A 24,966-nucleotide genomic window follows, 5' to 3' on the forward strand; every position below is an offset into this window, starting at 1 on the left:
AACTTCATATTTCACACCTGATTTACTATGATAAACACTCATTGAGCAGTGCACTAGAGTTGTTTGAGTATCTGTGCTGTAGAAATTCATATTTCAACAATTTTATATTTGGATATATGTGTAAGCAGAGATTTTCTACAGAGCTACCTTTAAAAAAATTTGTATTTTTATTTTTGGGTCTTACTCAGCGATTCTCAGATGATACTCCTGCCTCTGCACACAGAGTGCTACCTTTTTTAAATTGCCGTTTTATGGGGGTATGGTGCCGCCAGCAGGTCCAACTGTACCTGTGAGGCGAGTGCATCAGCAGCCTCATTGCTCCTTCAGACTTCTAGATACCCCAAAATTGCTGCTGTGCCTTTGATCAGACCCCAAAAACTTGGGGCAAAGTTTACCAAGAAAGTAAACGGTCAAAAGTTAGGTATGTGGGAAACACACCCACAAACCACCTCCGGCTCAGCTATATATATATAATTGGAGGCAAGATCTCTTTGGTTCCTGATTGAACTGCTTAATGGACATGATCCCAGAGACTCAGAAATGAATCTCAAAACCCAGTGGCTTTAGGTAGAAATGCGTCTGGTCTCTGCAGTAGGCTACCGGTGCTGGACCAACCCAGGTGGGAATAGGTTTCATGCCTTGGCCTGTTCCCCCTGGCGGCCCAGTGGCCACCATCCGTCTGAGGCCACTGGATAGTCACATTTGGGCCCCCAGTGACGAGACACACAGGGCCTCACGGGATGAGGGTGGAGCCGGGCTTGTCCTCCCCACCCCAACGAGACCCCAAGTCATCGCCCACGAATGGCTTCTCTGGCTCCTGATCAAGCTGCTTAATGGCCAGGATCCCAGAGACTCAGAAACAAATCTCAAAACCCAGTGGTGTTTGGCAGAAATGCATCCGGACTCCACAGTACGTTACTGTCGCCGGGCCACCCCAGGGGGGAATGGGTGCTGTCCCTCCGCCTGCTCCCTCTTGGCGACTTGGTGGCTGTCATCCTCCAGAGGCCATTGGACAGTCAGGCTTGGGCCCGCAGTGACAAAACTTGTTGGATCTCACGGGATGGGGGGGGAGGTGGATCCGGGCCTGTCTTCCCCACCCTAACGAGACCCTAAGTCATCGCCCACAAACGGCCTCTCTGGCTCCTCATCAAGCTGCTCAACGGCCTTGATCCCAGAGACTCAGAAAAAAATCTCTAATCCCAGCGGCTTTTGGCAGAAATGTGTCCGGACCCCGCAGTAGGTTACTGTCGCCGGGCCACCCCAGGGGGGGAATGGGTGCTGTCCCCCCGCCTGCTCCCTCTTGGCGACTTGGTGGCTGTCATCCTCCAGAGGCCATTGGACAGTCAGGCTTGGGCCCGCAGTGACAAAACTTGTTGGATCTCACGGGATGGGGGGGGAGGTGGATCCGGGCCTGTCTTCCCCACCCTAACGAGACCCTAAGTCATCGCCCACAAACGGCCTCTCTGGCTCCTCATCAAGCTGCTCAACGGCCTTGATCCCAGAGACTCAGAAAAAAATCTCTAATCCCAGCGGCTTTTGGCAGAAATGTGTCCGGACCCCGCAGTAGGTTACTGTCGCCGGGCCACCCCAGGGGGGGAATGGGTGCTGTCCCCCCGCCTGCTCCCTCTTGGCGACTTGGTGGCTGTCATCCTCCAGAGGCCATTGGACAGTCAGGCTTGGGCCCGCAGTGACAAAACTTGTTGGGTCTCACGGGATGGGGGGAGAGGTGGAGCTGGGCCTGTCTTCCCCACCCCAATGAGACCCCAAGTCATCACCCATGAACAGCCTCTCTGGGTCCTCATCAAGCTGCTCAACGGCCATGATCCCAGAGACTCAGGAGCAGATCTCTAAACCCAGTGTCTTTTGGCAGAAATCCCTCCAGATTTAAGTGTTAAAATTTCAGAATTTCAAAACCACATGGCCCTACTGCAGCCACACGACATCATATGTTATTCATAACCAGCAATAGAACACAAATTGTCTAGTGTTGCCTTTTCAGCAGATCTGAGTGTTGGGGTAAAATCTCAAATAATGGTGGGTCTGGTGTCGAAATAGTGAATGTGATCAAAGTAGAGAGAGAGTAAGGTAGAAATCATCTGCCCCACAGGCAGGGGGAGGGTATGGGATGGGGTATACTGGGATTTTTGGTGGTGGAGAATGGGCACTGGTGAAGGTACAGGTGTTTCATTGTATGACTGAGACTTAGACCCAAAAGCTTTGTAACTGCTCTCACGGTGATTCAATAAATAAAATTGTAAAAAATGGAAAAGAAAAAAAAAGTAAGGTGGAGTTCATGCACAATTCAATCAGCTAATCAGTGGCTGAATAAATAGCAGTACTCCTACAAAAAAAGGGGGAAAAAATTACCGTTTTATTTTGAAGAATTGTAAATGCAAAAAGTAGGCATAAATGTCTTGGATCTGGAGATAGTTTAGTGATTAAGACACTTGCAGTGCATGTAACTGGCCCCAGGTTGGCCCTCATCATTTTTAGTAGTGATCCCAGTAACAGAGCCAGGGGTAAGCACTGAGCATCTGAGCATACCGGGTATTCCCTCACACCCCCCCAAAAAAAATGCCCTTTAAAGCTAACAAAGGAGACATAACTGATATCCAGCACAAGTAGTGTCTGTTTCGATAAACACTTGTTTTAATATATTCAAGATACCAAAACTGGGACCAGAGAATTCAGAATTTAAAATTTCAAAACCATGTTGCCAAAGTGGTAGTAGAGTGGGTACTTGCTTTGTACTCAGGCAACTCTGGTTCAGTCCCTGGGACCCCATATGGTTTCCTGAGTCTGCCAGAAGTGGCCCCTGGATGTAGAGGCAGGAGTAAGCCCTGAGCATAGCCCAGCGTAGCCCGAAACCTCTCCCTACCTCAACTCCCCCCAACAAAACCCAAAATATTTCAAAACTAGGACCAGGTTAAGGTGCTTACTCTATGTGTTTGCTTTGATCCCTGGCACCATATTTGGCCCTTGAGCACTGCCAGGAGTGACCCCCGAGTCACTTACTCAGGGGCACTTTTTAAAGTAAATGACTTAAGATCAAACCTAGCACCACTAGGTATGTGTCCAAACCATAAAAAGAGACCAAAAATCCCATAAAATGTCACAGTCCTGGGGCCTGGAGAGATAGTTCAGCAGACAGGGTGTTTTTCTTACATATTGCTGACCCCAGTTCTATCCTTGGCACCCTGTATAATCCCCCAAGCTCTGCCAGGGATAATCCCTGAGCGCAAAACCATTAGTAAGACCTGAACACCCATGTGGGGCCCAGAAAACAAAGGGGAAAAAAGTATCACTGTCATATAGTCTCTTATTTCTGTCAACAAATGTGTTTGTAGGAAATGGGTAGATGAATTCTCTGTTTTCTAATTGCTGCCTTTATTTTACTAATAATTCTATTTGCAGATCCTAAGTGTCCCTCAAGATACCACTGTACTCATGAAGCTGGTGTACATAGTGTTGGGCTAACTTGGATTCATAAACTTCACAAATTTCTTGGATCGGGTGAGTTTACTAACTCAGTGAATCAGATTTTATCAAAAAGTAGTGTGGATGACCCTGAAGAGATGGCTCAAAGGGCTCCAGCACATTCTTTGCATGTTGTAAATCCAATCCAGACTCTATCTCTAGCACCTTATGTTCCCTAGGAGTACTTTGAGGTATAGGGAGTATAGGGAGATGACTCAAAAGGTCTGGAGTTCATGCTTTGCATGTGGGGCCTCAGGATTGACCCCTGGCACCAGTGTTCTCCTGAGCATGACTAAGCCAATCTTTAATACTGTGTTAAATGTATACCCTCCAGGCACTACCCCCCCGCCCCCCACTCCTCCAAGTTTGGAATAGAAGAAGTAGTAGAAAAAGGCAATGAAACTGGATGTTGGTTCTTTGAAAGATCAACAAAATCACCAGATCTTTATGTTGGCCAAGAAATAAAAGACTCAGAAAACTACAAGTATTAATTAGTAGGATATTACTGTTGATCTTAGAGAAATAGCTATGCACAACTTTATGTCAATTAGATGAAAGTGAAAAAGTATCAAAACTGAGTCAAGAATAGGAAATTAGCTCTAAAAAGAGAAAAAATTGAATGGTAGCTTAACATTTATTTTCAGTTACTGTCACTGTCACTGTCCTCCTGTTGTTCATCGATTTGCTCAAGCGGTCCCAGTAACGTTTCCATTGTGAGACTTGTTACTGTGTTTGGCATATTGAATACACCACGAGTAGCTTGCCAGGCTTTGCTGTATGGGCGGAATACTCTCGGTAGCTTGCCAGGCTCTCCAAAAGGGTCAGTTGGGTTGGCCTCTCGCAAGGCGAACGCCCTACCGCTGTGCTATCGCTGCAGTGCTGGAGATTGAACCCAGGACCTTATACATGCAAAGCAGATATTCTGCTACTGAGCCACTATCCCATCCTTAATGATTTTGCATTTAAAAAATAATAATAGCAGTTCTTCACACGCTCTTTTGAAAGGTAGAAGAGAAACACCAGCTCTGTAAGGGCTGACACCAAAGACATCCAAGGAAAGAAAACAGTTTCATGAATATAGAGAAAAAAATCCTCACTAAATACCTGCTAATCAAATGAAAACCCAAATCAATAATATGAAAAGGATTATGCACCATAACAAAGTGGGATTTATCCCAAGTATGCAAGTTTAACATCTAGAAATCATTGTATTGCACCATATCAAAGAGGATAAAAATCTTATGATCATCTCAGTAGATTGAGAAAAAGCACTAAAGAAAAACCAACAACTTTTCACATTAAATATACTCAATAAACTTTGTAAAATAGATTTTGCTTAAACTTATAGAGGTGTTTTTCTATGAAAAACCCACAGCTAACACCATACTTTGTGTTGGAAATCCTAATGCTTTCCTTATTTTTCTGCTTGCTGTAATAAAGGACCACAAATTTAGCAATTGAAAATAATACAGAGAAATAGTACAGGATTAAGACATTTGTCTTTCATTCCATTGACCATGGTTTTGAATTCCCGGCATCACATATGGTCCCCGGACACTGCCAGGGCTCATTCCTTAGCACAGAGCTAGGAGTAGCCCCTGAGTACAAATGAATATATGCCCCCCCAACCATTTTTTTTAAAAAACTTAAATATTAATATGAGACAGCGTGAGTTTGGTCATATGGTTGTGTAGGTTTGAAGTCTTAGAATGATCTCACTTGGCAGAACACTCTTTCTGGAAACTACAGGGTAAAATCAATTTCCTAATCCTTTCCAGTTTCTTTTGACTTACATTGTCAAAAGAAAATGCTTTTTCCATCTTCAAAGGCTGTATATAGTCATCCACATCATGTTTCACTCAAATCTTTGGTTTTTGGTTTTTCACTCAAATCTATGGTTTTCTCTTTTGACCAAGGAAATTTTTGTAACTTTGTAACAACTCAGGTAATCCAGGATAATCTACCAAAGATATTTGAGGGCCAAGGAAATATTACAGAGTGATTATTTGTAGTTTGTTAGTTTTATTAGCATGTTTCCTTGCCTATAGAATACTAGGGGTATAATGAACGGCTTTTCTTAGTTACAAAATTCTCAAGAATGCTTTGAATTTTCTTTGTATGTGAGAATTCACTTTAATAAACAAAGCTTATTCACAGATTTACTATATAATCTAATCTTTTGGCTTCTGCCTAGAAGACTGAAGGATCTAAGTCATAATTTTAATATTTTCAGACAACTGCTTAAGTAACTAAATATTCTAACTTTGTGATCATTTTCGGTAGAGTGTTAAGGGAAAAAAATGAATAGCTACACCCATGACTTTTCGCTACACCAATGACTTTTCTTCTAAAACATGCTTCTCAAAGAATGACTCTGATTTTAGCATCTTTTGCCATTCAGGATTTTTTTTTGAGGATTTCCCAAATTAACAAGGCTGTGTTGCTTTTTTGTGTAAGTCTTTCTTTCAATTATATTTACCTATGTTGCTTTTTTGTTTAAGTTTCATTATATGTATCATGTGTATATATATATATATTTAATTTATTTTTATTTTTTTAATTGAGTCACCATGAGATACACAGTTACAAAGTTGTTTAAGATCAGATTTCAGTCATAAATGATCCAACACCTCTCCCTCCACCAGTGTTCATTTCCCATCACCAATGACCCTAGTTTCCTTTCTGCCTCCCCCCTTTCTTCCCCTGCCTGCCTCTCTGGCTCTATTACAGGAACTTTTTACCCTATATCTCATAAGTTGCTATAAGAAAAAAAACTAGACCACATCAAGTTGTGCTTGGAAATCTCAGGTGAATGTTTAATTTTTTTACAAGTTTTGCTTTTGGACTTTTTATATGTCACTTGATCACTTGATGCCCCGTTATTCATCGATTTACTCGAGCAGGTGCCAGTAACGTCTCCATTCATCCCTGTTACGTGCTAGCGTAGCCCAATGGCATCTGTTCATTCTAGGAACATGCAGAGCCTCAAACCGATCATTCAGGGTCTTGACGAAGAAGTCTGACCATCTTGTAGGTGGGCGTCCACGCGATCTTTTGACGTCCCGTGGAATCCAGTCAGTAATGGCTATAGTCCAGAAGTTGTCTCATTTAACTGATATCAACATAGTAATTTAAAGACCATTTTAAAGCATCAGTTAATTTTTGTGTTCTTTATAGATGAAGAAGATAAGGATAGTTTACAGGAACTTGCTGCAGAACAGAAATGCTTTGTGGAGCATATCCTTTGTACAAAGCCGTTGCCATGCAGGTAAGACTCATGTTACATACACAGATCATGCATTTTATTAATCTAGATACACATATGGGGCTGGAGCGATAGCACAGCGGGTAGGGTGCTTGCCTTGCAAGCAGCCAACGTGGCCGACCCAGGTTCGATTCCTCCACCCCTCTCGGAGAGCTCGGCAAGCTACCGAGAGTATCTCGCCCGCACGGTAAAGCCTGGCAAGCTCCCCGTGACGTATTCGATATGCCAAACATAGTAACAACAAAGTCTCATGATGGAGACGTTATTGGGCCCGCTCAAGAAAATTGTTGAACAATGGGAGGACAGTGACAGATACATATATACATTATACTCAAATGATTAAAACTTGAATATTAATTGCACATATGACACATTACCCATTAGATATTTATCTAAAGCTTTCCCTGTTTCAAAACAAGTAAACCAGAAGAAAAACAAATCTTATATATCTGTGGTATATAAAATATTGGATGAAGAAATGTACCATAGTAAAAGGTGAATGCTTAGATCACCCTGGACCCCAGTGTTTATTTTTTCAAATTTTTTAAATTTTATTTTGTCTTTTTAAGTCATACCAGCAGTGCTCAGGGGTTACTTCTGGCTACCAGTATCAGTTATACTGTTGATACGGGTGAGTGGAAGAGCCATATATCCAGAACGCAGACTGAACAACACTGGAAGCATGAGCTCTAAACTGCAATCACTGAAACTTTTTAATGTACCCATCAAGTTGACAGTTGGGGATAGGTTGGGGTTTGGGATGGAGTGGGGAGGGAATATGGGAACATATGGTTTAGGGAAGTTGACAGTGGTGGTAGAATTGGTGTTGAAATATATGCCTAAAACTCAATTATCAATAACTTTGTAAATCACAGTTCTTTAATTAAACAAACGAAATTCACATAGTATGTCCTCTAGAAGCTGAACACCACTTAGGAGAGTTCCCCCTACCCCATTTTTTTTTTTACACCTTTCCTGCTCCCACACCCAGCCCCCCAAAATTATTAAATATTGTGGAAGAAAAAATAATATTGTAGACTATCTAAAGACTGCTGATTACAAAGGGAAGAGGAATTTGCACTTGGAATGTGGGTCTGTGATAGAGTCCTTGTCACCTATAGATTTGATCCTCAGTATAGCAAAATATGAGATGATGAGTAGGTCAAGAAAAACTTGAAATTTTAGTGAAGAATTTTGTGGGTTTTGTTTATATTGTTGTTTGTTTGGGGGCCACACCTGGCAGTACTTACTCCTGGCTCTGTACTTAGGGATCACCTGTGGCCAATGCTCAGGGGACCATCTAGGGTGCCAGGGATTGAACTAGATAGGCTACATGTCAAGCAAATGACCTACCCACTTTCCTACCTTTCAACCCTGAGAAGTTGATTAGCTTTTTTTGGTTTTGGCTTTGGGGCTACACCCAGTATGCTCAGGGGTTACTCCTGGCAGGTGGGAACTATATATGGGGCCAGGGATTGTATACAAGGCAAACCCCCAACTGAGAATTTGAATGAAAGAGTAAGCTTGTTTGTAAAATTAAGTGCTGTGACACAGAAGCTAGGCTGTTACGAATTTGTGAATGTGTTGGAAGGTAGGGGTGCCCCCATCTGGCATTGTCTAGGGAATCATTGGTGTCAGAATTTGAACCTGAGATCCCACTTGCTAAATATACACTCTAGCCCTTTGAACTATCTCTCTGTCCAGACATCTTATTTTCTTTCATGCTGTATCAGGAATGAACCTAAGGCAAAGCTTCAAATGAACTACATACCAGGTGGACCTTGCATTGAATTTTGCAGATTTTTATTTTTGTTTTGGGTCCTATGCCCAGAAGTGTTTAAGTAGTCACTACTCCCAGTTTTGTACTCTGGGCCAGGAATCAAAACTGGATTCCAGACATACAAGGCAAGTGCTTTACCATTGAGAGTCATCCCTAGTCCCTTGTTTAAACTCTCAGAAGTTCTGTTCACCAGTTTCTGAGCATTTTCATAGGTTGGGCGTTGGGTTAAGTATGTGAACTATCAGTTTTGTGTGTTGATAAGAGAACCACCAACTTCAGTGTTTCATATTAACTGGTACAATTACTATGAACATCGTGAGGTAATGGATTCCTTACAGAGCTTCTGGACATAGAAGTTAACGGTTTGTTTCATGCAGATTTAGTTGTATTCCAGAGTTCCACAACAACACCTTTAAATTACTATACTATAGTATTTCCCAACTGTTAGCCAGGATTTAGAAGTTGTGAACTTCAGCCATGTCTCTGCTTTTGGTACCATTTCATTTGTTTCTTTGTTTTGAAACTGTGGCTTTGTTTTTCTAGGCAGCCAGCTCCTATTCGAGGATTCTGGATCATTCCTGACATTCTGGGACCAACAATGATCTGCATCACCAGTACCTATGAATGCCTCATAAGACCTTTATTGTAGGTTCTAGTTTTTATTTTTCACATACTTGTCATTAATTTTGCAAAATCTCGGTGGAAAATGCTTTTAGTAATTGACTTGAAAATACATTGTTAATGGGCTGCAGAGATAATACAGGGATTGAGGCTTGCATGAGGTGAATCCTGTTTGATCCCAGTCAGTGCATGGGGTAGCCCTCCCGACATCCCAATCATTATGAGGTGTGGTTCCAGTATCTCAACGCACCTAAAAAAAAAAACCATGATATTAGGGGCTGGAGTGATAGGATAGTGAGTCAGGCATTTGCCTTGCACACGGCTGACCTGGGTTCGATCCCTAGCATCCCATATGGTCCCCTGAGCACCGCCAGGAGTAATTCCTGAGTGCAGAACCAGGAGTAACCCCTGAGCATTGTAGGTTGTGACCCCAAAAGAAAACAAAACAAAAACCATATTAGTTATGCTTTGGCTTCTCACTTGGTGGTTGGAAATGTGGGTATACTTTTAAGCTCTTTGTATGCTAGGCTCAGAAGTTTACCTACACTCCTTCCTACAATCCATTCCTACAATCAGGACAACCATGTAAGCTTCCATTATAGAAGGAAAAAGAGCGAGAGGTAAATTGGCACCTACTACTATCATCAGAGAAATCTTGTAAGGCTCTTGCTACTATTCAAGTGTTATGGAAGAAACAGTGTGGTAAAGTCAATACTTGAGGACAGAAGTAACACAAATTGGGCTACAAATAAAACATCTAAGAAAGGGGCCAGGGAGATAGCACAGCAGATAAGGCGTTTGCCTTGCATGTGGCCGAAGCAGGTTCAGTCCCCGGCATCCGTATGTTCCCCCAAGCACTGCCAGGAGTATTTCCTGAACAGAGTCAGGAGTAACTCCTGAGCATTACCAGGAGTGACCCAAAAAACCAAAACAAAACAAACAAAAAAGAGAGCTCTGAATTACTGCTTCCATTCCCCTTAAGGAATTTATATTAACTATGTGCAGCAGTTTCTTAGCACTCCTAAAAGGTCATTCTGAGTTTTATAGATGTGGAAATTAAAGATCTGGTTTAATACTACATAAGATGTCGAATACTCTACTCTTCCCTCCTACCCTCACCTCCCACCCACCCTCCACTCCCGGCCAGCAGTCTTAATTATCAGTTCAAAGCATGTACTTGTAGACACTGACTTCATTTCCTGATGTTAATTTGCTGCCCTTGGAAGGTTTATCATGATCTTTGAAAATTGATAAGGAATGCTGTTTAGAAAGGAAAAAGTAATTTGTATTACTTTTACAAAAAAGAGTTGGAAAACTTAAGACAAAAATATATTTTTAGTAAAAATCACTAAAAATACATAGCCTTTTTTGCGTTTGCTGAAGCATGTATTTTTTGTTTGTTTTGATGTGAACATCTGGTGTTGCTCACAGCTTATTCCTGGCTCTGTGCTCAAGGATCACCTGTGGTGTTGCTCAGGTGACCCTAGGAGAGCTGAGATCAAACCCATGTCATCTGCTTGAAGGGCAAGCTTGAAGGGCAAGCATCACACTATCTCTCCAGCACCTCGGCATATTTTAAAAAAACCATCTTACCTCTTATAAAGTAGTTACTTCAAACAAAGATAGGAATCTCAGAGCAGAAAAAGTAAATACCAATGCTTCTTTATTTTATTATTATTTTTTTGTGTTTGTGCTATACCCCAGTGTTCAGAACGTACGCTTGTTTCTGTGCTAAGGGATCACTCCAGACAGTGCTCCAGGAACCATATGGGATGCTGGGGATTGACCTGGGTCAGCACTGTGCAGGGGAAACATCCTGCCCCCTGTACTATCTCTCTGGTCCCAGCCCAGGTTTTTTATTTCTGCCAACTATGCAGAGTACAAGTTATCTCTGTTAGTGCTTAACAGACATCCTGATTTGAATTGTTGGATTTTTATCACTTACCATGTGGTCAGAGTTTGCAAACTTTCAAGCTCCTTCTACAAAGTGTCTTTGTGATTGTTATTTTTAAGTGGATGTGCTTTTTAGAAATCAAACTAGATAGGGGCTGGAGTGATAGAATAGCCATTAAGGTGCTTGCCTTTACATGGCCAACCAGAGTTCGATACCCAGCATCCCACATGGTCTCCTAAGCCTGCCAGGAGTAACCCCTGATTGCAGAGCCTGAAATAAGCCCTGAGCACTGCTGGGTATGGCCCCAAAAACTAAAATCAACAAAATGTGCAGTTTTTAAAAGTTTTAGGTAAATTTTGCCAGAAAGGTGGGGTGCAACCATTATGTCGAGCATTTTTTAAAAATTGTGCTGGTGTTACTGAAAACAAACAGGGTATGATGATTATGTAGTGGAGACACTTAAGTGATAAAAGGTATGCAGTGATATTGCATTTGATCTGATCTAAACTATGCTTAGCAAGTGAATTATTTTGTAGCTCTGGTTCTGAAAAATTCTTGAAGTTCCATTTTCCTACTGCCTTAATTTTTTTCAAAAGAAATCTGAGGTCAGAAATGCTTTGACAGGGGCTGGATAGATAGCACAGCAGGTAGGGTGTTTGCCTTGCACGCAGCAGACCCGGGTTTGATTCCCAGCATCCCATATGGTTCCCTGAGTGCAGAGCCAGGAGTAACCCCTGTGCATTGCCAGGTGTGACCCAAAAAGCAAAAAAAAAAAAAAATGCTTTGACAAATGATAACATTGGTAAAGGGATAAAACTCTTACTAAAGTGATCTCTTCAAGGTACAGATGTATTCTGTGTGTTTATAAAAGTAGTATTTTTGGACTGAAGAGTTACTACAGCAGGTAGTGATTTATGACTGGGGTTTGAGCTCCAGCACTTCATAAGGTCTGCTGAGCCCCCCCTAGGCGTAATCCCTAAGCACAGAGTCAGTCGCAAGCCCGTAGCACATCAAGTTTGGTCTAAAAAGCCTAAATAATTAAATGTAACATTTCATAGTTTTTTATATTATCAGAGGTTAAGTGCGACTTATACTTATGATACAATAAATAGTTAAAAAGTAAATGGTGGGCTTTTTTACAGAAGCACCGTTCATCCAGTATCTCCTCCCCTGCTCTGTACCCAAGATGATGCAGAAGTGACAGAGTCTCCCCTCCGTATTCTGGCTGAAACACCGGATTCCTTTAAAAAGCATATCAGAAGTATTTTGCAACGTGGTGTTACAAATCCAGCATTTTTAAAGTATGAGATTTGTTGGGGGGAGGGATATGTGTTTTATGAACCAATTATTGGGGGAAGAGAGCTCAATGGGCTGGAGCACATGCTTCATCCATAGCACAGTGGTCCCCAAACGACCGTCAGGAGTTACTCTTTGATCATCAAACTGGGAATAGCCTGAATATTGCCCAGAGAAAGACCCATGTGAACTTGGAACAAAAAAAGACAAGACAAACCTGGTTGCTTGTGTTTTCATATTTCCTCAGTTATTTAATTTCATCTACTTTTTACTATGTTGAGTTGGAAGAAACAGCATGTTTATAATCAGTATACAGAGTGAGAGAATAGGTTTGAATAGAGGCACTTACTAGTGATAAACAGGAAATATGGAAGAAGCAGATTGATGAGTCTTTTCAATTATTATATTCAGTTAAGGAGTATAACAGTGAAATACTCTTTTTGAAAAGATCATCCGAAAAAGACCTGGCTCCTCCTCCTGAAGAATGTCTTCAGCTCATCAGCAGAGCTACCCAGGTATTCAGAGAACAGTACATTCTTAAGCAGGACTTGGCGAAGGAAGAAATTCAGCGGAGGTAGGATGGCTATCGTTCTCATACGCTCTGGCACTGCTTAACGGCCTAGACCTGGCTTTTGATTAATTTTTTTCCCTTTTCCTCATGAAGGGTCAATTTATTATGTGAACAAAAAAAGAAACAACTAGAAGATCTAAATTACTGTCGAGAGGAGAGGTATGTTCCAAAACTATGGAGTAAAAACAATAGTTCAATAATAGTTTTTTCACCATAAGATACTGAACTACATCAGTTAGCTTCATTATCTAGGTGGATAACAGTATTGTTTTTTGTACAACTAGAAAAAGTCTACGGGAAATGGCTGAGCGCTTAGCTGACAAATATGAGGAAGCGAAGGAAAAACAAGAAGATATCATGAACAGGTCAGTGGATAGTTCCCTACTCAGGTGTAGTATTAATGAATTACGATAATTAACAGCCTAATTATTGGAGGGGACAAATAAGGGCCTGTCGAAGGTACTCCCATGCTTTACAGAATTGTTACTCCCCTCTGAGCTGTGAGGGAAAATAGTGGTAAATTTTCCCACTGTGAATTTCATCCTGTGAGGGCCTCCTTCAGACAGATAACTTTAGTTATTATCTATTTACATATATATATGAAATACATATTTTTTCTAAATAGAAGCCTTAAGCTCAGATGTTCACTTGCTTTTTCTAAAGGATGAAAAAAGTGCTTCACAGTTTTCACTCTCAGCTCCCAGTTCTCTCTGATAGTGAGAGGGACATGAAGAAAGAATTACAGCTGATACCTGATCAACTTCGACATTTGGGCAATGCCATCAAACAGGTAAGAACAGATGCAGTGTAACTTCGACATTTGGGCAGTGCCATCGAACAGGTAAGAACAGATGCAGTGTAACTGAATGTCAGTACTTTGGCTTTTTTTTTTTTTTTGTAGTGCTAGGAGTAGAATCCAGATTCTCACACTGCAGATGCTCTAATACTGAGCTATATTTCCCATCAGTTCTTTTTTTTTTAAATTGTTCTACAGAAAATTTCCTGAAATAACTTTTTAAAAAGTGTCACTGAGATAAAATAGCACTGGGGTGATATGATAGCTCAAAAGGCTGTATTACATGCTTTGAGTCCTGGAAACCAGGTTCAGTCCCTGGTACCACACGGTCCCTCAAGCACAACCAGGTGTGCCCCCCCCCCCCCCAAAAAAAAACCACGTCACATGTTAAGGTGAGAGGGACAGGCACAGAAGTTCTCTCATGCAGGATATAGAGAAATATAGTAGGAGAATAACAATTCCCCAAAGGCAGTAGAAACAGTAAGCAAGAGAACTCATTTACAATAGGAAGCCACTTGGGATGAGGGGTGGAGAAGTTGGGAGTTGTGTTACTAGATCAGGGAAGGATAAAACATTGGTGGTGGAGGGAATTGGTCATTGGAGGGGGGATAGAAAGCTGAAAATAAGTATAAAGTGCCTACCAAAGAGGGAAATGGGACATTGGTGGAGGAAAGTGTTCACTGGTGAAGGGATTAGAACAATGTATATTGAATTGTGAATAACTTTGTAAATTTGAAATTCACTGGTGATTAGGTTTAAAAAAAAATCTTTAGGACTGGAGCAATAGTACAATGGGTAGGGTATTTGACTTGCACGAGGCTGACTCAGGTTCGATCCCCAGCATGCCATATGGTCCCCCGAGCACCGCCAGGTCCTGAGTGCAGAGCCAGGAGTAACCTCTGTGCTTCGCCGGGTGTGACCCAAAAAGCCAAAACAAAAAAAAGACATTTAGAAAAATAACAAACTACAGCTCAGTTATCTTTTTTCTATTCATTGCTTTTAGGTTACAATGAAAAAGGACTACCAGCAACGAAAGATGGAAAAGGTACTGACTCCACAAAAACCCACCATTACTCTCAGTGCCTACCAGAGAAAGTGTATTCAGTCGATCCTGAAAGAGGAGTAAGTAATACTGTCAGTAGACTATTTTAGTTGTATTTACTTTGCAATAAACCAAAATCAACCTTTCTCTAATTTAAGATTACTTGGCATTTGCATGTCAAGTAATAGCTGTACAGGGAGCTATACGATAGGTAAGCACTCAGATGAGTACACTGGAGGACCAAAAATGATGATTTTCCTATAATCTTACTGTGTGGCCAAGGTATTCCCCCAATTAATATGTTAAACAATATTTCCGCATATAAAGTATGGTTTACAAAATATTAAATAACCAGAAGTACTAGTTTAGTGGAGAAAGTAAGAGAGAAATCTAGGAAATTCCTCAGTTCATTCTAAGGAATTAAAATTATTTTTTGAGAATAGGTAGCTTTGGGAGGGTTCCAGGTAACAGTAATTAGCAAGATTGGTTCTTGTGTCTTTTGGTTTTGGTGCTAGGGCTTGAAGCTAGGGCCTCATGTACAACTCCGTGCTGTTTTTGAGAGTGACATAAGGTTCCTGGAGAGAGATGATGAGGACTTTGAAAGAGATGATGAGGTTTGTTTTATAATGGTGAACAAGTAAAAATCTGGCAGATACCTAAGACTAACAGTTATCAAGTCTGCATGATAAAGAGATGAGTGACTTTCTTGATCTGGAAAATAGGAGAGGAGTCTGAGGAAATTTAGTTTTAGGAGGTTCAGAAAAAAATGTTTTTCCAAAAGTTACACCATTGTTAACTTAAATGTGTGGCAGGCACCATTACTGAGACCTTAATTTAGCAAAAACACTTCTAATATATTTCAACAGTAACATTTTAAATCATAATAAAATAATGGTTATTCATTTGTTGTTCTCAAAAGTGAAATGACTTTATCATTCTTACAGGGGTGAACACATAAGAGAAATGGTGAAACAAATCAACGACATCCGAAATCATGTAAACTTCTGAAACTGTTAGGAATAGATTTAGACAACTGAATTTAACAAGTGAAAGCTTAAATTCATACTGTAAAACAGATAGCATAATCTAATTTATAAAGAGACATTTTGGATGAAGTTTGGTGTGGTCGTTCATTATTTTTATACTTTATTTTATAATTGAATGGGTGAGATTTTCAGCTGCATACTCCCATATGTCCATAAACTCTATTAGCAGCAACAGCATCTAACTGAAAAGGGACAAAATCCTAGAATTTAAAGGAAAAGACCACACAAAATACTAGGCAGCAGCTTATTTTAATTGGAACACTTTCTTCTGAAGGACACTCCTCAGTTCAATTAGTTACATATGAAATTTTTCGGGGCAGAGAACCATAGTTGCAAGGCTTACTGCTAGCTCACTTTTTCAACAAGTAGTATTACCTTTCAGATCTGAGTTTGGCTCTGTCCGTAGTTCCTAAAGTATAATTCAGTGGGTGTATGTAGGACCTCAGAGGGAGAAAAAAAGAAATAGCTTGGTATTGGTGTGTAATTTTGTTCTCAACTAGTTTTATGTAGCTTTAAAAAAAAATTGGGGGAAGGATACAAGGTATAGACAGTAAGGTGCTTTCCTTGCATTCACTGGCCCTACTTTGAATCCCAGCACCACCTATTCCCAAGCACTGCCAGCCAGTTCACTCCTAAGAACAGAGCCAGGAGTAGCCCCAAACCTCCCAGCTCTCAAAATTTCTTGCAGTGCTGCGGTTATACTCATGACTTATATATGTAAAATAAGCATTTACCATGACGCCACACCTTTTATATCTGCCAATGAGTTCTGAAAGGTAATATGAACCTGTCTAGAAATGGCTGAGTTAAAAGACCAATTAAAAGCCACGTGGTTAGGTAGATAACAGGTAAGAAGTAAATGAGATTAGAGATGCGTGAGAACATGTGTACTGACTAACGGGCAAAGAAACTTTCATGAAACCCAACTGTTGTTTTATCTAGAAGTGCTAATTCATCTGCCTTCTGTATCAGTTTTCCACTCACACAGAAAACTCAGTAAAAGTAATTGTTTCTACTAGGAGAGTATCAATAGTTTGATTCATATCAAAAATAGGTTAACATAACTCAGTCTTTGTTTTTATCTAGGATATTTTTCTCAACAGAGTGGGTCCATCAGTTTCCATCTGCCACGTAATAAGAACAGATTTAATTGTCCTTTAATCACGATTTTATTGATGTAGTACCATCTTACAAAGAAAAACATCTGCAAGTTACCTAAACAGAACAGTTCCCTGGGAGCTAAGCTAGTTAGTTTAGGAAGATAATGAATTATACATCCTGACTTGACAACCAGTTTTAATAACCTGGAACAGACTTGCTTGGGAGATAAGGAATTTGATCTACTGCTTACATCATTTAAATTGATTGTATTTTGGAATTAATATCCTGTAACTCAGAGAACATGTTTCCATTATCTAAATCAAGAAGCACTTAATACAAAGGGACTTTAAACCAATTTAAATATCTCATGCATGATAATAAGCCATAATGCTAATTTCCATAATCAGTTTTGCTTTTAATTTCATAATTATGACTCAAGACTACAACAGTAACCCACTGCTCTATGCAGAAAAAATAACTTTATATGACTTCATTTGTAACAAAGAATTTTTAACTCGTTGAAGGTGATGTTAATTAAGTGGGCCAACTGATCTGTACTTAATTCCATAAAAGTACCTTCCAAGTACACTGCTGTAATGCAATACCAAGCACACAGAATTTAATACCAACAATTTTACTTTAGAACCATCTATATGAATTACGATGTAGCTTTTTTTCTATTGGCTAATCTGTAGCAGGTAGTGAATGTGAACCCTCCAGTCTTTGTGCTTTCTGTAAAACTTCATAAGGCAAAAATAATTAGTTGAAGCTTTCTTCACATAGGATAGGAGTTTCATACTACTCACAGAAATGACAAAGCATATTCCAACCAACCAAGTTTTCCCCAACTTCACCATAAGAATTAACAAACTCCAAGAATAAATTATAAAAGGAAAATGCAAAGTGGGTATCTTTCAAACCTAGTTATTACCAATTTTATGTTTGATACTTTTGAAACAATCTGTACTCAGACTTGTTACAGGAGTTTGAAAATAAGCAGACTTGTGAATTTATACTAGATGTTATTAGACATCTTGTTCCCCCTTCCGCCCCTCCATTGATCCATAACTGAGGTTTTCAAATGAGTGGGTGGTACCAGTTCAACTTGACCACAAAAGTTATCCAGGTAGCCGAAAAAGTGCTTGCAAAGAGTTTCTTGTGCTTTTCCTTTAACTCCAATACAAAGAGCCCCAACCAAATTTTCAGATTCTTAATTTAGTTTTTAAATTGCTTGTCTGTGGATGTCTTCTTTTTCTCAGGCAAGATTCAGTAGCATTTCAGGGCTTCCAACACAAGACAAAATAGTGGGAAAAAAGTCAAACCACTGAGATAGAAAAGACAGTCACTAGCCATTGGCCTGATCTCAGACTTTCATATTTTAATATAAAATATTCATACAGCTTACTATACCTCTGCTAGCCGAATACTGTTACTGATAAACTCTAGTCAACAGAAAAAATTCTCTCTTCCAATATCTATGAACAAAAAGTTTTAAGTTCAAACACTATTGGGATGTTGCTTTAGGGTAGGGAAATGTTGGATAAAGCAGGCAAGGAAACAGCATTTGATCCATCGTCAAATCAGATCACATTATCTGAAATCAAGTCTGTAGTCTTGTGAGTGTTCCTCTTGAAAGGTATTTTTGTTGCAAATTACCCTGACTGCTGTTCCTGTACTGCAGTCTTTTCCCGCACTAGAAATAAACATTTCTCCAGTCTTTTGTAGTTGTGTGACTTCTTCAGTTAAGAGTTAAATAATTAATGTTCTAAAGAAGAGTTAAAAACCCAAAGTGCAGGCTAATGCCATGCCATCAGAGTGTCATGTTTCAGGGAGCTGGTTAATGTCTGTCAGTTTGGTATCATTCAGAATTGCCCGAATTCTCTCCAAAGAGTCAGCTTGTCGGATCCGCTCTAACTGCACCTGGAGAAATAATACAAAGCGATTAAGTGCTGGTGGCCCCTATGTTTCCTAGTTCAGTTAGTTTAGCAGAGATAGAACAAATTAATTCCACATAGAATTGTCACTTCAAAGAAGACAGCAAGAATAGTTAAATTTAAAAGCAATTTATCAAAGATTCTGCTAACAGACCTAGTAAAAGGTGCTTGGACTATGAACACAAATGAGACTTAACCCTTTAGAATCCTCAGTTGAATTATAGGGAGTTTAAATATTACTGCAGGTATTCATCAAATACTAAGGCAGCACTGCTTGGGGACTAAGAGAAAGTACATGTAGAGGGCAAACAAGCTGTCTTAAAGGAATAGAGGGTAATGAAACACGGATGCTTCCTATAAGAAAACATACTGTGGCCAAGAAACCACCAGTTTTTTTTTTTTTAAGTGTAAAATGTGAGACAAAGAGGAACAAGATGGAGTAATTCTGATTGGGAAGGGTTTACCTGTTATGTCAAGTAGTTAATTAATACTCTATGAAGCAAAACCAGAAGGGTATAGAGGGAAAGGAAAAAGGTCTGAAGTACAAACTCTGACTTGAATGGCCAAGCAGATATTTGGAGCCAAGGTAGTGGATAGCCACAGTCTCTAAACTTTATATTTTCAGTAATCAAGTAGGGAACTATGAATTTCTCCGGAGTACAAAGACCCGCCCCACCTCCAATCCCCAACTCCCGAAGCCCCCATGCTTCTAGAGGTTCCCCCAAAGAGCTCACCTGAAGGGTTTGAGAAAGCTTAACAAAATCTCTCTGAACTTGTTCGCTGACATCAAGTTCTGTCTGCAATCTCTGGGCTTTGTTCTTCTCTTCAAACATTAGTTGTTCAACAGTAGCCTGAAGGTACAAGTTTTAAATGAGAATGTCAAAGAACCCTGGGTCTGAACTACTTAGGAAATCTAGAGGAGACTTGTAATTTTCAAACACCAAAATACATGTGCCTCATATTCCTATATTCTATTCATTACGCTTTAGAGATCAAGGATGCAGTCCTAAGCAATAAGTCCAGAATTGGAGTTAGTGTGAAAGAATGAAAAAAAAAATATGTGATGCACCTCCTCCACCTGAATTCTCACCCCTAGCAATCTGGTGACAGCAATGAATCATAAAAAACTGACATACAGTGGATTTTTTTCTGGTAATTACAATGTCCTCAGTAAAGCATCTGTCAGGAAAGTTCTCAATGAAAATGACCCCAACTATCACTAATCTTCCTTACAGAGGTAAAACAGCAGGGCTTTGGTGGCAGTCTTGCTATGACCTCAGTGTTTTTCAAATAAAGGTATGACCACACAGCCGCTGAGGTTTCTAGGAAACCACCCCACATTTCATGACTACTGAAATATCGATTAATTTCCAAATAAATAATTATTTCAGTTAATACATGTTAACTGGTCAATTTCATGTCTCACACGTAATTTCATTCTAACTGGATTAAACTAAATTCACACAGCAAGTACAGTTCAAAGCAGACAAATCAAGTGAACACCCCTTTCAAAGCCAAGCTTCTAACTATAGGCAGTACCAAGTTCATGGCCCTTTCAGCCAAACACCTAAAATGTTTACTGGCCTCTGACACAGGCCTGCACCACTGGCAAGTGTGCAGATCTGTCTCAACTCTGATGAGATCAATTAATTTCTATAAGCAGCAAGACTTGCCAACTTTTCAATATTGCACTAGTCAAACAATAAGATTTAAAAGATAAGATGTAATTCCCCCTGCTTAGTACTGTTTTTAAATTAAATTACCAATAAAAATATCACCTTAGGGACTGGAGAGCCAGTACACTGGGTAGGGTGCATGCCTTGCATGCAGTCCACCTGGGTTCAATTCTTGGCACCCATATGATCCCCTGAGCATCTCCAGAAGTTACCCCTGAGCACAGAGAAAGCCCAAAAATGTATATGTAGATAAAGATACAAATATACACATATGTCACCTTTGCAGCAGTCTCTTTCTTTAATTGTTCTTCCAAAGTGATTTTCATCTCCTGAAGGCTCTCAAGCTGTTGAGACTTCTCTTGTAATGTCACCTCCAGCTGTGAAATTAGAAAAGAAAAAGTATAGAAACTGCCTGGACAAAACTGTGGTCTAGAGAATTATACCCAATCCCAATGCCTTGGGCTCAGTTTATACATGTTTTAGAATGTTTTAGATCTCTGCAGATCTTGTAACTTTCTCTCATAAAACACTTATCAGTTTCTATTATATTTTAATATCTAGGATGGAGAAATCAAGAAAGATATGTAAATAATTAGAGTAGGTAAACATGGAGGAAGAAACTAATTCTGCCAAAATGTTGGGAAGGACTTCCTTGGAAAAATGGTATTTGATGTTAAAGATAAAAAATTTAAGGGGAAGTAAAAGGTGGTAAGGGTGAGAAAGGTAAAGATCCTCGAAAGAGGGAGCATAGAAAATGAGCTCGGGGCCAGAAGGATAGTACAGAGGTCAAGTCACTTGTCTTGCACAAGGCTGATGATGGTTTGGTCCCCGGCACCTCAAATGGTGCTGCGAGCAGAGTCAGGAGTGATCCCTGAGCACCTAACCAGAATGAAGCTCAAAGGACTGCTGGGTGTGGCCCAAAAAACACACAAAAAAAGTATGTGACAGTTCAATTGACTGAGTGCATGCTTTGCATGCAAGAGAGTCTGGGTTCTATCCTAGTACTGCATGATTCATGAAATGAACCAATTCAGAGCATGTAACAAGGATAGTTACATGAGAACTGCCAACTGTAGCCTAAAACCCAGAGGGAAAAAAAAAAGTTCAGGAACTAGTGATTTTGCCTACCCTGTAGCAATGGTATGCCAGGGCTCTGGAAGCTAAGACTGAGAAGCAGGATGTCTTGGTTGGCCTCCAAGTGGAGTGGGGGACTGAAGAGATGGCTCAAAGGGTGGGAGTACATGCCTGCATGTGAGATCATGAGTCTCTAAGCACAGCTGGATGGGATACAAAAATAAATAGTAAGATAGGAAAAGAAATAAGGATTCGATCTTGAATATAAAGGGAACCACTGGATGTTTTTAATTAAACAAAGAGTTATGTGTAATTTTTAAAGCTCACTTTGATTTCAATGTGACAATAAATTAGAAGGGGACAAGTTTTTGAGCCAGAAAAAGAAGTTAGAATAAGCCAAGGCAGAACTGAAGTACCCCACAAAGGCAATGTGAGTGGAAAGAATGGGGCACATTTAGTTGCTGGTAATTTCTGACTGGGCAATCTTGACATAAAGTAAAGGCTGAAGCCAGACTGCTGTGGGGTGAAGGGTAACACGGAGGCTAGGCAGTGAAGATTATATATATACACATACATACACACACATATATAATGTGTGTTTATTTATTTATTTATGTATTTGGTTTCTGGGCTATATCCAGCTCAGGGATGGATGGAACCAAGGTCAGTCATGTACCCTACCAGTTGTACTATCTCTTCAGCCCCATATTATTTTTGATAATATTCTTTCAAGAACCATGGTTTATTGAGGGATGTAAGTACTGGTGACTTGACAAGTGCTATCCAAAGAGAAACTTTTATCCTCTTAATAGGAGGCATCTTACTATTTTATACTTATTAGAAAAGACCAGTGAAAAAGTGTAAGTTCAAGGCTCACAACAGAAAAGCGTGAAAAGATGACTGAAAAAGACATGATTCAGACCTTCTGCCTGCTGTTCTGCCACTCTAGGAGAGGTTGCCTTGGGCTGACATCTCTGTCTGTACCCCAGAAGGGAGGCAGGGCCCCTCCGTACCAGGTGGGTCCTAACAGCACCCCCCCATCCCACTTCATCATTATTAAGTGTGCAGCTGCTTATGTGGGCCATGCAACAAATTTATCTACTCAACAAATTACATGCTCCCAGTTATGTTTCATGTTAATCAGTGAGAATGGGCAGAGAAGAAAGAGAGCAATTCCCAGACTATTCCTCAGCAACCTTCCTGGGAATCTAACTACAGTCACTAGAAAATCAAAAGGGAAAACATGTAGAAAGTCCACTAAGTTCAATGAATGAAAACAATATGACCGAAGACATAAACAAAACCAACCAGCTTAGTAAATTCTCAGACAATGTCTTTAGTGATAGCATGATGCAAACTCAAAGAAATGATGGTACAGTTAGCAAAACTTAACAAGGTGTTAAGAGTTAAATGAGAAAACTACTACAGCCAGAAATACCAGAAATGAAAAGCATGGTAGATATTAGAAAACCTCAAAAGAAGCCCAGAAGAGCAGAATAACATAGCTAAACCAAAGATCAAGGAGTTCCAAATGAGGAGGAAGCCACTAGGGATAGAGCAGAAGGTGGAAAATAGTCTGAAAAGAAATGGACGGCACACCAGAGAACTACGGGATGAGTTCGAGAACAGTGTAAGAATCCCTGGAGGGAGATGCCACAGCAGCTGAGTGTTCAGAGGCAGGCCTGATCCCTAGGTCTAGATCTCTGGAGCCTTCTCAGGATGGGGACGGGCCAAGTACACGCCATGTTGGAAGGAACAGTGTTCCACACATACACAACCTCCTCTGGCATATAAACGGCTCAGCTCTGAGAAATGTCCAGCTGATGAATCATTCTAGTTCCACAGTTCTTGGAGTGCACAGCTATATATGCAGCAGTGACCCCTCCAAATTTCACGGTACTGACAATCCAGTCGGAGAGTAGGAGCGCCGCAAATTACATGGGAAAGTTGCACAGAAGTCCACTCCACTCAATGAGCAAAACCAGTAATATTGAAGGCTAACACATAACACCTCAGTAAATTCTCAATGACTTTAGCAACACCTTTATGAGATACATGTTATAACAAACAACATAAAGTTAGTTATTTTGGCTTGGAAGGCATGGGGGAAACCTGGGGACACTAGTGAAAGGAAGGTATCACTGGTGGTGAGACTGGTGTTGGAACACTGAGTACCTGAAACAATTGTATTATGAACAACTTTGTAAAATTACGGTGTTTAAAGTTTCAAACATTAAAAAAATAATCATCAGTCCTTGAAGAACAGGAAGGCAAATGTGATAAAACAAACAACACACACACACACACACATACAAATAGTGGGGCCAGGATGATAGTAAGTAAAGCAGGTAGAGCATTTGCCTTGCATGTAGCTGACCAAGGTTCAATGTTCAATCCTCAGCATCCCATATGGTCCCCTGCGTACCACCAGTGGTAATTCCTGTGTGCAGAGCCAGGTGTAACCCCTGAGCATCGCCATGTGTGACCCAAAAAGCCAGAAAAAAAAATCATTAACTAAATTTCCTCACAGTTGAGGAATATAGGTAGCAGGATCCAAGAGGCCCAAAGGGTACCAGTAAAAACAGATCTACCTAGGACAACTGTAAGACATACACTCAAAACAATAAAAATCCAGATAGACACAGAATATTGAAAGCAGCACAATAAAAACAAAAACTTACATACACAGCTGTACAGCAAAACTATCAAATGAGACTTTATGAGCCAGAAAGTAGCAGTGTCCTCCTGTTGTTCATCGATTTTGCTTGAGTGGCCACCAGTAACGTCTCCATTGTGAGACTTGTTGTTACTGTTTTAGGCATATTTAATAAGTCACGGGAAGCTTGCCAGGCTTTGCCGTTTGGGCAGAATACTTTCGGTAGCTTGCCAAGCTCTCTGAGAGGGACAGAGGAATCAAACCCGGGTCGGCTGCGTGCAAGGCAAATGCCCTACCCGCTATGCTATCACTCTGGCCCAGCCAGAGATTATGGAAGAAAATAAGTTTGTTTATTCAACAAAATAAACACCTCACCAAGAATACTCTATCCAGCTTTACTATCATTCAGATCTAAAGTAATGATATAGAGCTTCATGGACAGGCAACAGCTTAGGGAATTCATAAACTTGAAACCAGTTTTGCAAGAAGCGTTAAAAGAACTCCTTTAAAGGATGAGAAAAACTTCTCAACGTGTGGCATTGAGTGTGGTACTCACTAATGGTGCATATAGATGTTCCCTACTAGATTAAGAAAGATTTAAAACAGAGCAATCAATCATCACAAAATGGTTCTTATTGATTAATTGATTGCATCTGCCATTCCTTTAAGTTTTGTTGGAACAGTAGTATGAAATAAATCTGTTGTATACTTCCCAAAAGCGGGCACAATGGAGTAGT

At 40.3% G+C, this 24,966-nt stretch overlaps 2 protein-coding genes across 2 annotated transcripts in view; one reads left to right on the plus strand and one right to left on the minus strand.

Moving 5' to 3' along the window:
* NUP88 (nucleoporin 88) overlaps positions 1-15,857 on the plus strand; it is a 48,500-nt gene extending 32,643 nt beyond the window's left edge. Inside the window, exons 8-17 of the mRNA XM_056115257.1 lie at positions 3,415-3,513; positions 6,655-6,745; positions 9,066-9,167; positions 12,180-12,338; positions 12,782-12,907; positions 12,998-13,063; positions 13,189-13,269; positions 13,568-13,694; positions 14,704-14,822; positions 15,687-15,857. Of these exons, the coding sequence (XP_055971232.1) occupies positions 3,415-3,513; positions 6,655-6,745; positions 9,066-9,167; positions 12,180-12,338; positions 12,782-12,907; positions 12,998-13,063; positions 13,189-13,269; positions 13,568-13,694; positions 14,704-14,822; positions 15,687-15,750 (1,034 nt within the window). The 3' untranslated portion in view covers positions 15,751-15,857. The remainder of the gene's footprint in view (positions 1-3,414; positions 3,514-6,654; positions 6,746-9,065; positions 9,168-12,179; positions 12,339-12,781; positions 12,908-12,997; positions 13,064-13,188; positions 13,270-13,567; positions 13,695-14,703; positions 14,823-15,686) is intronic.
* A 2,395-nt stretch (positions 15,858-18,252) lies between these two features.
* The window catches only part of RABEP1 (rabaptin, RAB GTPase binding effector protein 1), a 128,708-nt gene continuing 121,994 nt past the window's right edge, over positions 18,253-24,966 (minus strand). The window contains exons 16-18 of the mRNA XM_056115256.1: positions 20,778-20,876; positions 19,558-19,674; positions 18,253-18,809 (exon numbers count right to left, since the gene is read on the minus strand). Of these exons, the coding sequence (XP_055971231.1) occupies positions 18,708-18,809; positions 19,558-19,674; positions 20,778-20,876 (318 nt within the window). The 3' untranslated portion in view covers positions 18,253-18,707. The remainder of the gene's footprint in view (positions 18,810-19,557; positions 19,675-20,777; positions 20,877-24,966) is intronic.

The sequence above is a fragment of the Sorex fumeus genome, unplaced genomic scaffold (assembly GCF_029834395.1).
Source record: "Sorex fumeus unplaced genomic scaffold, SorFum_2.1 ptg000028l, whole genome shotgun sequence".
Taxonomy (NCBI): Eukaryota; Metazoa; Chordata; class Mammalia; order Eulipotyphla; family Soricidae; genus Sorex; species Sorex fumeus.